We start from the raw sequence: 14,359 nt of genomic DNA, 5'->3' as shown, positions 1-14,359 counted from the left end.
CAAAATTCAGTAGAATTTGTGAGTTGGAATAGTACAACCAGCAAGATCAAAGAATTACAAGCTGGGCTGGATCTATATTCATAAATATCCAAATTAGATTTAGAGTGGGCTGGAACCCGAATCTCATAGGGAGAAAAAAAATCTGAGATATTTATAAATATAAGCCTAATGCAGCCTGTAATCCTATGATCTTGCTAGTTGTACTGGCCCAACACATGTATCCTATAGGATTTTTTGCTCGATCATCCAAACAGACTCTAAAAGTGATAGCTATTCCAGCTATGGTAATGGTAGAAGCAACTTGTGTAAATAAGTTGACAAAGGCCGGCCATTCAATCCAAACAAAAATATCACCATGGGGAGTTCCGTTTCTATCCAATAACACATAGAAAACAAAATTCTTCCATCCATATCTCCTCCCCACTCGCCAAGAACCACACTTTTCTTTAAGATGAGGGATTCTTCAGGCGTGGATATCCTCCTTCCCCCAAAAGGACCTCTAATCTTTTGACAGAGAGGCCACCATCATGTTCACTTTAATTTTTGCTGGTCGGCGGGGATATTCTGATTACATTACAATCATACGCAAGTCGAGCCAAATCAAATTCCATGGGGTTACATACTCTAAAGAACAGACACCGATCCCATCCTTGCACACACACCCTAAAGATAAGATGATGACTATGACCTAAAAGTAAAAGCAGAGAGGAGAGAGCTCCTTTCAGAGCGACCCTCCTTGTCGCCCTCCTGTGATTCCTTGAGCGCCCCACAACTTTTGGCCTTCCATTATTCCATTCCCCGAGTACAAATTATGCCCACCCCTAATTCTTCACTGCGCATTCCCTTCCTAGGCTCCCCAGTGAGCTCCCAGAGTAGCCATACATAGAAGAAGCCTCCTTCTTCACCAATTCGAATTGTTTAGGTGAAACCGTCTCACCCATGCTTCCAGAACTAGAGGTATGGCAACCATGTCCCTACATAATGATAGGAGAATGGCTTCATGTAAATAGTTGAATTCTGAGATTCTAATGTTCATCTACAACTACAGAAAGCTCGAGTAACAGAGTTGCATGTCCGAATGGACTGCAACGGCTGTGTGCAGAAGATCAAGAAGGTGATGCATGGAATTGATGGTAATGAATCACCATCAACTGGAGAAAAAGTTAGCGTTCGCTGCATGTTTTATTCTCCTGTGTGTGGAGTTGTAATCCTGTTGTCTCTGTTTTCTGTAGGTGTATATGATGTCTATGTCGATTCTGCTCAGCAGAAGTTGACAGTCGTAGGGAGGGCCGATCCTGAAAAGATAGTCAAAGCCATCAAGAAGACAGGAAAGATTGCCACAATCTGTTCCCACACAGAACAGGTTGAGCCCAGTGGCTCCGAGCAGCCACCACCATCCACTGAAGCCGCAGCAAGCAGCAACCCACCATCCACTGAAGCTGCTGACCAACCTCCAAGCATGGCCCCTCCTGCCCCACCAGGAGAGCCCCCGCAAGAAGCCCCACCCGAAGAAACCAAAGCCCCGGAAATAAATCCATCACCCGAAGCCAAGGATGCCACCCCAACTGAACCTAGAGACGTGGAGGAGATCCACATGGTGCATCACTACCCACAGAGCTACATCTACAGAGAGCACTGGAACCAGTACCCTACTAGTGGACATGAGATCAGACATGAGGCTCCATACCACGATACCCACAGCTATAGCAGCTACAGGCCATCCCCTTATGTAACAGGATATGGACACCTCCAGTCACCTCCACAGGACATTAGATATAGTGGGGCAGAAGCACACCATGATGGTTATTATCATAACCGAGGAGCTGGAGATGGAAACCAGATGACCTCTATCTTCAGTGATGAGAATCCAAATGCATGCAGGATAGTATGAGCAATGAATAGGTTGTAAGACGAGGGGTATGAGGAAGAAGATATCATAGCCAAAGGAGCTGCAGAACTATACTTCTGCATATATAAGAGTATTCATTAAGAAGCTAAAGGCAGTGATAAGGAAAAATAATGCAGTGGTGGCAGCTTTAAACAATAAATCTCTAGATGAGGAAAGAAGAGAATCGGATACTTAGCTTGCAGCAGAAGAGAGAATCTCCTTCATACATCTGATACTACTACAGATTAATCTATCTCTTGCCTAAGAATCTTACAAAATCGTGCTCCACTGTATTTCTCAGTCCAGTATATGGAAAAAGAAGCTGCTCTAGATTTTTGTGAGAATTCCAACCTAGGTGTTGTAACAATCTAGTATATGAGACAGATGGTCTAGAGTTTGTTGAGAATCTCAACCTAGGTGGTACAAGGAGCAGCAACCATGTACAAACAACTAGTTGGTTATATAATTTGCTAAATTATTTTATTGATGTGATTGTTGTCATCAAAAAAAAAAAAACTTGCATATGCTTTACAATGTCATCAGACTTATCAGTATCTACGAAGCGAATGAAAGAAAGTAGACCAATTTGCATGGCCGGGTTCAAATTGACAAAGTTTTTGTAAAGTTTTTGCTGCAAGATACAAAAAAGCTAAGAACACCAGGTAAACCAATAAAGGTACTATTTTAGATCACAATTAAAAAGTTGACCTTGGCACCTTTTTAGTCTTCTCCAACAACTGTGTCAGTAAAAGCCCCGGCTACATAATCCAATATTCTCATTGAAGTTTACTGCCTAACCATTATGGATGATAGTTTATTTTTCCACGATGAGAATAACAGTCTGATGCTGTACAGACATGAAAACTATATTAAGAACATAGAGCCACCATTTGGACAATTTTCCCCTTCCAACATTATGTTAAATAACATAATTCAATTTCTGCCACAAACCATAAACGAATAACATGAGCAAACATTTCTTCAATTAAAACCATAAAACTACCAAATCCGTGGTACAAAAAGGTGGAATAAACTTGCAGATTGTAATTGGCAACGAATGTTATGTTAATGGTATTAGCCACAGACAATGAGCAGATATTAAAGAGTTACTACTGGCATGGACTCCAAAATTTATAACTTGTCAAATGAACTTGTAAAAGTTAGACTCATCAACCAAGCATCAACAAAGGCGTGCCTATCATCAACAAAGATATACTACTTGAAAAACTGTCACAAAATCGATTTTTATATCATTAATGAGACTGATGAACAATTACCAGAGAAAATTGAAGTAATTTATAACATTGCTTGGCTGGAATTTTATAACTCTCTAAAGGCAAGAGTAGGGGAGCAAATTTGACCGAACCCAGAAAAGCCAACCAAATCTGACCCTTTTGGGGGCAGGATGTCAAGGATATTCAGTTCGGTCAGGTACAAGTTTTTCTTTTTCCTGATCTAGAGTTTAAGAGGGTCATATATGGGTAGAGCTTTGACCCAACTCAGGTTATGAAAATAGAGTTTTATTTGGGTCAGGATGACTGATGACTTTGGGTATGGGATGCTGGGTCTCTTTTTAATACTTTCTGCGTAGTTACCTTGGACAGAGTCATCAAGAATTCCAAGGCTTGGTTTAAACAGGTTGAAGTTGGTTTGGGTTTGGGTAATGCAAGATAGAACAGTTCAAAGATCGGTCAGGTCGGATTGGGTCATGAATGTCGAATCATCACGACCTGAATCATCACCACCCCCAGGCAAGAGTGTCAACATCAGCACTCTAAAGGTGGCTACTGCCATAGGTAAGAACAACACAAGAAAAACTATTACCAATATTTACACGATCATCTGCTTGGATTTTCTCTACTATCAAATAAATAACATACAAAACTGTTCTAGCCATGGGCCTTTACGGCTACAGATAGACCAACACCATGGCTTACCATATTCAGATATCAATTTCCCATAGAGATTCTTATAATACATAGAAAAAAAATTAGATCTCAAACAATGCAAAAGGTGAACCATCAAAAGCTACGTTCCTTGGTCATCGCGAGTTATCATCATCACTACCACTTTGGGATTCATCTTCTTCCCCATATATCAATTCATCAATATCTTCCTCTTCACCGTCATCACTATGATGCTCGGCCAACTGCGGTTGAACCGTACACTTTCCAGCCATATCAATCTGAAAAGTGGAGATAATATATCAGCCATGTTACACAATCATAAGGAATTTACCCGAGGTTAGAAAAGAATAATCCATTACAACCTGTGTCATGATCAGCCGAAAACGACCAGATAGCTTTAATAAAGGTTCTATTGCCGCACATTTTAGCCCTGTCATCTGCAATAGAGAAGGATTAAAAATTTGCCTTCCATTTCATGCAATGTAGGGTATCCATGAAAGTAAAAAACCAATGCCGAGGAGCAACAAAATGCTACAGTATAAAAAGTGAGAGAACTTTCAGATGAGACACCACAAATTTACTGACTGGTTCTGTGCAGAAATGTTGACGCACATGAAGATGCAATAATATTTTGAATTCAAATGTAAGATAAGCAGCAATATATTGATTACACAACATAATGCAAAAATGTTTGTAAAGTACTCAACCGACATGTCCCTACTTAATAGGAAACCAAAAAGTTCAAATGATATTATGATATCAAAGAGAACCAAGTCAAGAATCGAAATTTTTCAAAGACAATCAACAATGGTTATTAATATATTTCACGTTATACCTGATTCAGAAAACATTACTGTATATTATACATGAATACATATGAGGAATTCAAATAGATAATTTTTGATGATCCTGCTGTCAGACCCAAGCATCTTCTATAAGATTGTAGCTTTTAGTAAAAATATTTTAACCAACAATTTATCATCAGCTGTCTCTCTGCAAACATGCAATTGATGCCCTGAGACTAATCATAAAATCAGCCAGCTAAAAGCAACCAGATGCCTATTTCCTTTGCCCAGTTCTATTGCAGCTTCTACAATTATTTTACTTTTGATTCCCCTTGATATAAATACTTAAAATCCTTGTGTACCTTCGAGATACTAGGAGCCATTACACCTAGTGATCCTATATGTAGAAGCCTCCTATAATGTAGAGCATACAGGTGCTAGCCCAAGTCCCAAACCTACCCAACCCAAAGAAATAAGCATAACAAACCATGTATTCATCAATCATCATGCAACGCACAATAAATGACAAAACTCTACTTGTAGTGCCATCAGCAAAACCATGTCTTGGCAGCCATAAGTTGCCAAATTTTCCCAAGCCCATTGGATGTTAAATAAACAAAATTCAAGATGCCATTCTGTACATTGATTACCCACAAGAAATGGAAATGCAGAAAATGTACATAAAAATGAATATCAAACAGATGTACTATGTCAGCAAAAAATATAGTACACAAATATGCACCATTTGTGTGACAACCAACACGAAGACAGAAAAGGAATACCTTTTGCAAGCAATTAAGAAGTTGCGCAGAAGACTCTTGAGATATGATAAAGTGACCGTGGTTGACTAAAATACAATATATCCATGGGATAGCATGATTTGTACTGGCTGATCTGTTAAAGAAAGTTTAATCCAGTCATCATTTAAGAATTAACCGCTTGACATGCAATTAGATATATACATTTATTCTTGTGAAAACCAAAAAACATGAAATAGTGAGCTACAGTTTATTGGCAACCATGGAGGAAGATTTGAGTTTAGCACCACTGCAAAAACCTGACACATAATCCACCACACTTGCGGCAGTGACTACAACATCAAAATTATAGTTCAAAGTGGCCTACAGGTAAAAATTTCAACGATTTTAGCTCCTTCATGTTATGTCCAAGCAAAATGTTCTCGATAATTTTTTTTCCGGATGGGATTAAATTTACTTATTCATCACAAATGGTGTCAAAGAAACTGTGTCACAGAATACAGGTGCTAATCATATCACCCGCCCAAAAGATAAAGCAAAAAGGTACTAGAAACATGACTTGAACTTGGTTACACTCATGCAGATCACCATCCAGATCTGGTCAGGTTTAGATTGGATGATAGGAGTCCCAAATAGATGATTCAAACTGTTAGATGTGATCTACTACCTCTCAACTGCCTACACATAAAAAATCATATGATTTGGAAACTCCTAGCCTATGCACCAAGTGGTCAAAAATAGGCAGTTTAAATAACATGAAACAGAATATGATTTTTTGGCTACTTGATGCATAAGCTAGAGGTCTCCACATCCCATAATTTTTGGTGTCTAAGCAATTTAAAGATAGTAGATCACATTCAATGGCTCGCATCATCGATGTAGGACCTCTATCATCTAATCTAAACTTAACCAGATCTTAGTAGAGATCTACTCGAGTATAACCATGTCTACCTCATTGAAACATTATAGCAAAAAAATTAAGCTTTGGGAGCCGGTGGACTGAAGCCAAAGAAAAACATGCTAATAGAAAAATTATAGCATATTAGGCTGGCAATGCTTATATCAATATTATGATGAGCCATCTAGTGGAGGTCAACAGCAGGAATTCAGAAGGTTGTATATAAGAGGAAAAAGATTTCTTCCTTTGCACGAGCCAAATTCAGGTCAACAAGCCATAATTATACCATGTGCTTACATAAAAGATGGCAAGTTAACAAGAAAGCACTAATCCTACGAAGTCCTGAAAGATGAACAAGAACCAGGATGCTGCAAAATCATTCTTCATAGTGGTCTAATCACATGCAAATGATGTAGTCTTCTCTTTTGAAAATGATTGTGTGAAGCAACTTAACAATAAGCTCTACCGACATCAGCGTTTTCCTTTTATATTCACAATATGAAAAGCAAAATTCTAATGAATCTAGAATCGGAACAATTTAAATATCATAACACTGATGGCTTTGCATTTAAAATCCGTGAAAGCATGTAATGCAATGATTTGGTGATGTTAGGGTTAAGATTAGATATATGGGCATAATGGAGTTTCTCTTCAACGGTAATATAAGTGGTGGATAAAACTATACACCTCTATTCAGTGCCTACCTATAGACAGTATTTTTTTTTACATGAAAGAAGGGGGGGGTGTGGAGGAGAGTTCATCACAATAATTGGAGTCTTTATTTGTCCTCAGTGCCCCTTGGATCAAAGAAGGTAGAGATGAGTTCAAGGGATGGAAATTCAATTCAAGCATTCCCATTATAATATTTTAAGGAGCAGCCCAATGCACGATAATTCCGCCATTGCAAAGTTTGGGGAGGGTTAGATGAACACAGCCTTACCCTCACATGTAGAGAGGTCATTTCCATGTTTCGAATGCGCTACCTCCATGTCACAATGGAGCAAACCTACCATTGTGCCAAGGTTCGCCTTCCATTCACATTATAAAATATATATATATATATATATAATTGATTGCTCTACTAAAATGTAGAAAGGAAATTGGTATACCTTGTTTTCAATGCAGACACCAAGATTTCAAGGAATTTGTAAGCATCACTGGAGCTCATGGACAAGATATGTGCCCTTATCTAGCAATAAATAATAAGATGCAATCAGTATTTACTTCTGGATTCTTGCAAAATATTTAAAGTAAGCTGTTTACAATCAAATGAGAAACCTAGATAAAAAGGCAATCATGATAAGCCACCTCCAAAATTTTATTGTTTACTAATTTTACGAGAGACAAACCTTCTTTGCTGACACATTAGCATCAACTGACAAGTGGCTGCCACTGAATATGTCCATAGCAGTTTTAATAGGACTACTGGAATAGCTTCCTGTGCTGAGATCAGCTTTACTACCAAGAATCCCTGCTGCTCTCAGCCTATCTTCTAAACATATAACATCATCCTCTTTCATTTGTTGCAGGCTAACTGCATGAGCCAACAACAATAAGCAAAATAGATCGAGTTTTAAAATGCATACCATGGTAATAAAACGGACAAAAAATACATTTTATACGACAAACCAAATAAACAAAAACACATTGAGTTCTCATTGGGAATTCAAAAGAAATATAACCGACCATTAATACCATTAATCACCACACAGCATCGAAGTTTCATGACACATAGAGGTACTCAAAATTATAACTAGCTATCACAATGCTTTCCATATGACAAGGAGGAAAACCTTATGCTCAGAAAAACTCCTGTTTTTGGAGTATTTCAAGTTTTTACATATAAACATGGCTTAACTAATTTCCTGCGCGCTGCCAACTATGTGGCGACATCAGCACATAAGACCACACACTCAAGTGGCTATGTGTAGGTATAGCACCACTATGACAGGAATATAGCAGACAACAACGTGTTTTCTAGTGAATGGTTCAGAATGATTGTTCAAGTGCTGGAGAAGATGAAAAATAACATATCATGCCTTCTACTATGAAGCAGAAAAACATTACAAGGTAAATAGAAAAGAAAACAAAAAAACAAAATTATAAGCAAATTAAAAATTAAAGAATAATGAGTGGTCCATGTTGTAGGCCAAAGCCATCATATGCCAACGGCATTCAAAGGAGGCTTATTAACAGGGTAAGGGACATGGCAAACAATGTTAAAGAAGATTGTCGAACTTGAAAATGATTAGCAACTTAAAGAGTAACGTGAACTAAAAGTAGTCTTGGAATTTCTTACTGTCTATATAAAACATGATAAATCCTTCAATTCCCCTCTTTTATAGTATCCTCCATAATGCATGAGGCGATTGTTGTGAAAATTTCTTGTCTAAACTGAATTTTAAGCAGAAAGTTGCCAAATAAGAAAGAATTTGGATGAATGTGGATGAATTTGGACGCCACAAACCCTCCAAGGAAGAATAAGATGGGATGATGGCTGGTTTCCTCATCATACATACATGGCAAATAACAAGTGCCATACACATCACCACCTGTCTTGCTTGGATTGTCAGAAGATCTCCCAAGGATAGGCGAGATGGAAATTGCAGAGATTCCTCAACCAAATAATGCATGCCATTTCTTCCATTAAGCCATATACACAAACTATATTTATTACCCCACATGCCTCTCATCACTAAATTCTATAATCATCTCCTTGATATCAGGATTCATGCTTTCCCTCAAAAAAGATACCAGAACCTTGCTCCATCTAGAATCGCAAAAAACTACTGACATGATCACTTTCAGAATGCTAGCTGCCATAACTTCAAGATTTCCACACTTCCCTATCCCCAGATGAAGCCAGTTATCCTTTACCTCAACATTTTGATCCAAGTAGGAAGCAGCCTAAAAGAGATGGCTAGTAACTTTCTCTCCCTCAAGCAGAAAACGTTCCAAAAACAATAATCTAGAACCATCCTGACTATCCCAACATCAAGAGATTAAAACTTTAGTTATACAATATGCAGAAAAGACCTCATCCATGCATTTCAACTATCACTTAAGCCACATATATACAATACTTTTCCCTAACTACCTGATTCCAAAATCCCTCTTTATCACTACCTCTTGTCTATAGCCTTTTGCTAATAAATCCCATTATAAACATTCAACATTCTGTTGCTTTGCCTCAGTTAACATTCCTAATATATCCCAAACATACACACATAACACAAAAAAATATTTCTAATATGTATTGGAGGACGTAGAAACCGTGGACAATCAACCTAAATTGAATTAAGATAATAGTGCAAGATGGCATTTCGCCCAAAGGTTTGGGTTAACCTATGCATGCCCATTCAACGTTACTTCTTGCATACATTTTCCCATACCCCACATGCATCATGCACACACAAACCCGGCAGTGGCAAAGCCATGCATACCTGACCGCAGCCCTGCCCAGAGACACACACAAACATGAATCATGTAGCATTACACAATAACTATTATTAGTAGTAACTGCCATGTAAGCTTATGAGAAATAATTCCATCACATCTAGGATCAGAGATGCTGCAGAGCTAGATATAATTAGTTTCAATGGTTAGTCTCACTAATGAAATTTGCCAAGCATTAAATGAATATTTAATAATGCATGTACAAAAATCACATGTACAATGGAATAAATAGGTTAGTGCTTGATTATTTTATGCAACTCGATGAAACGATAGTTAAAAGATAATTACCAAACTGGTAAGATATCTATGATAATAAACAGAAAACACACAACCTCTTGTATCTACAGGCAAAACTTTGTTCTTATTGCTCAGGGAATCGACCATTGCAATCTTCATATCTGCAATCACATGTGTCGCAGCATGCTTTCTTTTCTTGTCTTGACCATAAAGCTTTGGAAGTGGTAATACAGCATCTTCTGCATTTGCACGGTCTAGTGCAGTGATTGTCCCTGAAATATAAAGGAATTTTAGCACCATTATTTGAGACAAGTCTCTAACAAGAAGAAGAACTATAAAACACAGATCGCATCATTAATACAATCACATGTATCTAGCAGTTAATTCAAGCTAACCATGTCTTGGATCTAAAATGAGTTCTTACTGTGCTCAACTCTTTTGTTAACAATAACCCATCAAATGAGAATAATTTTGTAAATGCATATGTTGTACCTTTAGTTTGAGTAGCTTGAGCTTTCCGAACAATGGAAGACTTGTCCATTGGTAAGAGAACCCCACTTTGATAGGTACCCAAATTTACATCTGTACCATATTGCACCATGACTTTCTCAAATGTTGGCTTTATCAGGGAACCATGAGCAATGAACACTTGCCCAGAAGCAGGCTTGATTATGCTTTGAAATTTTGCAGCATATACTGCCATGCCCGTATTATTTTTTGCAAGGGAAGGATCAATAGACAATGAAATCTTGGTAGGCTTTCTATTTCGCAAGTTGTCAATACTACTTCCATACCAGAAATAACAGAGACCTGTCTCTGAAATGGCCAAAACATATAAACCTTCATCATCAGTGCCCTCAGCATCTGAGCTCTTGCTGTCCAGAAAGATGGCTGGATGCTCCATTGAAAGAACACAACTAGCAGACTGCTTTTTGCCACCACCTACTTTCCAGATGGCAACATATCTTTCACCAACTCCAGATGATAAGATATACTTTCCATCTTCACTGAAAATCATGCATCGAACAGCCACCTGTACAGCAGCACAGATTTCAGCATGGTTGTTCTACAGCAGATGCAGTGACCCAGAACAGGTAGGCATAGACCAAAAAAGAGGGAAAAGGAGACAAGAATAGAACAAAAGGGAGTAAAGGATAATCCCACACACCGGGTGTCCGGAAAGCTTTTGTATCTTCTTGTTATCTGAGCAATTGAAAACCTTCAACTGAGCAGCAGCAGTGGCCATTATCCTACCATCTGATAAGGAGACATAATTAGTTTGTCAGTGTTGGCATTGAACTGTGTCCATAATGAGAAGAAACAAAGTCATCCTTTTTTAAGGTACCCTTTACGTTGTAGTTGAGGATCTAGCCGCCAATAAAGCATGAAAATATAACTCATTGAACATTAAAGACTTTAAACATCTACTGATCATAAGGTTGGAAAGAAAACATTTGCTGAAGATGTTCCCAGCATGCACTAATGCAGATATATACATGAGACAGGCAAACAAACCCACTAAGCATAGCTCTGGTTATCAGATTAATCAATTTTCCAATAATGTGCCCTGATGGAAGATGCCTTAGTGGATAAACCTAGATGCCTCACAATGGAAAATTTAAATTTTGCAGTAGTCGAGTGGGCATGTTAAAAAAGAGAAAATTGTATTCTTGGATTAGCCAGAGTACTTCTCGCAGCATACCAAAGACAAACAAGCATACAGAAATTGATTGCACTCAGAAGAAGCAACTTATTTAGTTTAGAGGTTATGTTTTCAAACCATGGAAGCATTTTGTTCAGTTTTAAGCTGCATGAGTCTACTGTTTAACAAGCAATAACACCAATTTGTCTACACTATATTAAATTGAGTGCTCTATTCCAAGAAAAAACATTTTGTCGGCAACAACAATATAATACCTGCAGAGATAGACAACGATGATATTGCTTTTGAAGAAGATCTAAATTTGCATATAATGCTCCCTGTTTTAGTATCAATCTGGCAAACCATACCATCAACACCTGCTGTATATACACAATGATGATATTTTGAAAATGAAACAGCACTAACACCCCTGCCAGTTATTAAAGATACCATGGTTAGTTATCATAGAACCAATACCAGTAGTGCATTCATTTGGAAGCATTTCAAAGGACATAGATATGAAAATATTTTCTTAATTTAGTTAAAAATAAATAGTCAAACAGTTATCATATAAAAGAGAATTCTGCACTAGAGTGAACATTTCATACGTAACCCAGCACTTATGTGTGTCCAGCAGTTTTTTAATGGAAAATTATATATATATAAGTTCTGATTGAGTTGGTCAGAATAAGTCATCGCAAAAGTGACATATTGGAAGTAAATCTAAGTATAAATAACCTATCATTGAAACCATACCATGTAGAAGACACTTTCAGTTATTAAACAGCCTTTGCAAAAAGATAACCGATGCGTTAAAATTTGGGTATACATGAAAGAGCACAAACTGAGGGGTCAATAACTCAGATGGATACAGTCAAAATTGTTTCAAGAACTGTTTCTACTTCAGAGGCTGAATAAGATAGGAAATTGCCAAGTGGGATTTAGGCAGTTAACCCTTAGTTGACGGGAAAAGCCGTTTTGTTTGATCAAACAGAGGCCAGTAGGCTTTATTACATCAAGTCAAAATAATGTTATGAATCCTTCTTTATCTTTCATATCCATAGCTACATTCTCCACAAGATAAGTGCTATCAGGTTTCTTGATTCTTCCACGATATCCATGGGTTTTGACCAATCAATAAAGATTACTAAGGTATTAAAAAAAAATGCTGGAGGATAGAAACAGCTCTTTAGATAAGGTTTCACTTCTACACGATGAAAGAAAAAAAACTCCAGAAAAAATCATGTTCCAACTTACTTCTAATTATAGATATCGGCAAGGGTGCTTGGGTGTTTAGTAAGAGCCTAGAGGCTCTAAAGTGGATTGGCAAACAAACAAGAGGATTTATGAGGATGGCATCCTACAGTGAATAAGATATTTCTATCTCCATCATCTGAATTTTAAGTCAACCAACTTGGATGAAGCATTCAAGCAGAGCTGGATCTGAGACTTTGTTTTTAACTCATGAGAATGGAGGCCTTGCTGGCAGATCTGCAGACCCATCATCAGCCCACTTACTCTCTGAAACACATGAACCTTAAAGATCACAAGTACATAAAATTCTAGTGCACTATATTCAAGCGAAGATCTCCAATGCTAACAGTTGTTTGGCAAACTACATAACTATGACTCCAGTATTCAATTAGCATATTAGAGAATACAGATTAAGATATATACTGACTTCAAGTCCATTATTTCTTCAGTAGATTGCACACCCCTATTAACAATTCCAAGCTACGGCTCCTTAGTAAATGAGTTTGAGCCAACCTACCTTAGCTACATCAATTGGTCACGTACACTAAAGTACGAGGTTTCTGACTCTAAGTTTAGTAAACTACAATTTTTATTTTCATAATCACATTCAGTCCCATGTACATAAAGATGACACTAACTTGGTATACTATCACGAATCAGTAAATCTTTTGATCCGACCGCATCAACAATAATATGAACAACATTGGCACTTCCAAGTCCACCATAAAAGAAACCCAGAACAAGAAACTCACCCGGGATGGCAGTCGCTGACTTTCCACCTCAACTGACCTGCAGAGACATCAAGTGCCAAAACATCGCCACTCCCCGTCCCCAACACCAACAGAGAACTTCCAGGCTTTTTTCTCTTCTGCACGGCAGAAACCAAATCAGTCCCCAAAACAAACAAATAATAGGCATACGATAATAGTTGTCCACGAAAAACTGCATCTTTGGATTTGTGAAGTAAAAAACCTTGCTCCCCAGCTGCACCCACTTCATGCAAGTGTAATCAAGCGAAAGATGGCCGCTTTTGGGCTCGGAAAGCATGTTCGAAGTATCGGATGAGGCTATGTCCACGAATTCAGTCTGTAACTGACCCTTTACGGTGTCCCATATCTGAAGAACAACGGCCAAGGAATCAAATGCCGGAAACAACCAGATATCTCCTTTAATTCCTTTTATAAGAAAACCGAAGAGAAAAGAAAGAAAATAACCTTGATTCGGCCATCACCGGAGGTAGTGGCGAAGAAATCTGATGAGGGGCTAAAAGCGGTCAGGAGGTCTCTGAGGTTCGGAGAGCTCATCCTCTTTCTGAAACCAAATTAAAAGTTCGAATTCATAGGAAGGAAGAAGAAATCTTTGCTCAAGACAACGAGAGGGGACCTACCAATCGAAAGGAAGCGAGCTCGCGAGGAGGAATCCGAAACGAAGAGGAAGGAGGAGGCGGTGATTTAACGAGCTTTGTCTCTATCGCGCTCTGTGTTTTCCCTCCGAGGTCCAAAATCTCTCCATTCTAAAACCCTAAAGCCTCTTC

At 38.1% G+C, this 14,359-nt stretch overlaps 2 protein-coding genes across 2 annotated transcripts; one reads left to right on the top strand and one right to left on the bottom strand.

Moving 5' to 3' along the window:
- The first annotated feature begins 707 nt into the window (after window positions 1–707).
- LOC103711446 (heavy metal-associated isoprenylated plant protein 5-like) lies at window positions 708–2,375 on the top strand. Its single transcript, XM_008797585.4, has 3 exons — window positions 708–957; window positions 1,049–1,133; window positions 1,233–2,375. Exons 1-3 carry the CDS (start codon window positions 940–942, stop codon window positions 1,889–1,891), a joined length of 762 nt encoding a protein of 253 aa, XP_008795807.2. The 5' UTR covers window positions 708–939; the 3' UTR covers window positions 1,892–2,375.
- A 1,338-nt stretch (window positions 2,376–3,713) lies between these two features.
- LOC103711445 lies at window positions 3,714–14,359 on the bottom strand. Its single transcript, XM_008797583.3, has 13 exons — window positions 14,213–14,359; window positions 14,040–14,136; window positions 13,798–13,941; window positions 13,578–13,693; window positions 11,847–12,001; window positions 11,098–11,186; window positions 10,422–10,962; window positions 10,025–10,201; window positions 7,586–7,770; window positions 7,346–7,425; window positions 5,363–5,474; window positions 4,158–4,232; window positions 3,714–4,073 (listed from the first exon to the last, which is right to left on the bottom strand). Exons 2-13 carry the CDS (start codon window positions 14,127–14,129, stop codon window positions 3,930–3,932), a joined length of 1,908 nt encoding a protein of 635 aa, XP_008795805.1. The 5' UTR covers window positions 14,130–14,136; window positions 14,213–14,359; the 3' UTR covers window positions 3,714–3,929.

Source organism: Phoenix dactylifera, chromosome 3 (genome assembly GCF_009389715.1).
Source record: "Phoenix dactylifera cultivar Barhee BC4 chromosome 3, palm_55x_up_171113_PBpolish2nd_filt_p, whole genome shotgun sequence".
Classification (NCBI taxonomy): domain Eukaryota; kingdom Viridiplantae; phylum Streptophyta; class Magnoliopsida; order Arecales; family Arecaceae; genus Phoenix; species Phoenix dactylifera.
This window is presented reverse-complemented; position numbering and strand designations above follow the sequence as displayed.

Coding starts and splice junctions, on each gene's coding strand:
- LOC103711445 (XM_008797583.3), bottom strand. CDS start 14,129: ATGAGCTCTCCGAACCTCAGAGACCTCCTGACCGCTTTTAGCCCCTCA. Junction 12,002..13,577: donor GTCAGCGACTGCCATCCCGG/GTGAGTTTCTTG, acceptor AATAACTGGCAG/GGGTGTTAGTGCTGTTTCAT. Junction 5,475..7,345: donor GTGTCTGCATTGAAAACAAG/GTATACCAATTT, acceptor TTTCTTTAACAG/ATCAGCCAGTACAAATCATG.
- LOC103711446 (XM_008797585.4), top strand. Junction 1,134..1,232: donor GGTGATGCATGGAATTGATG/GTAATGAATCAC, acceptor TGTTTTCTGTAG/GTGTATATGATGTCTATGTC.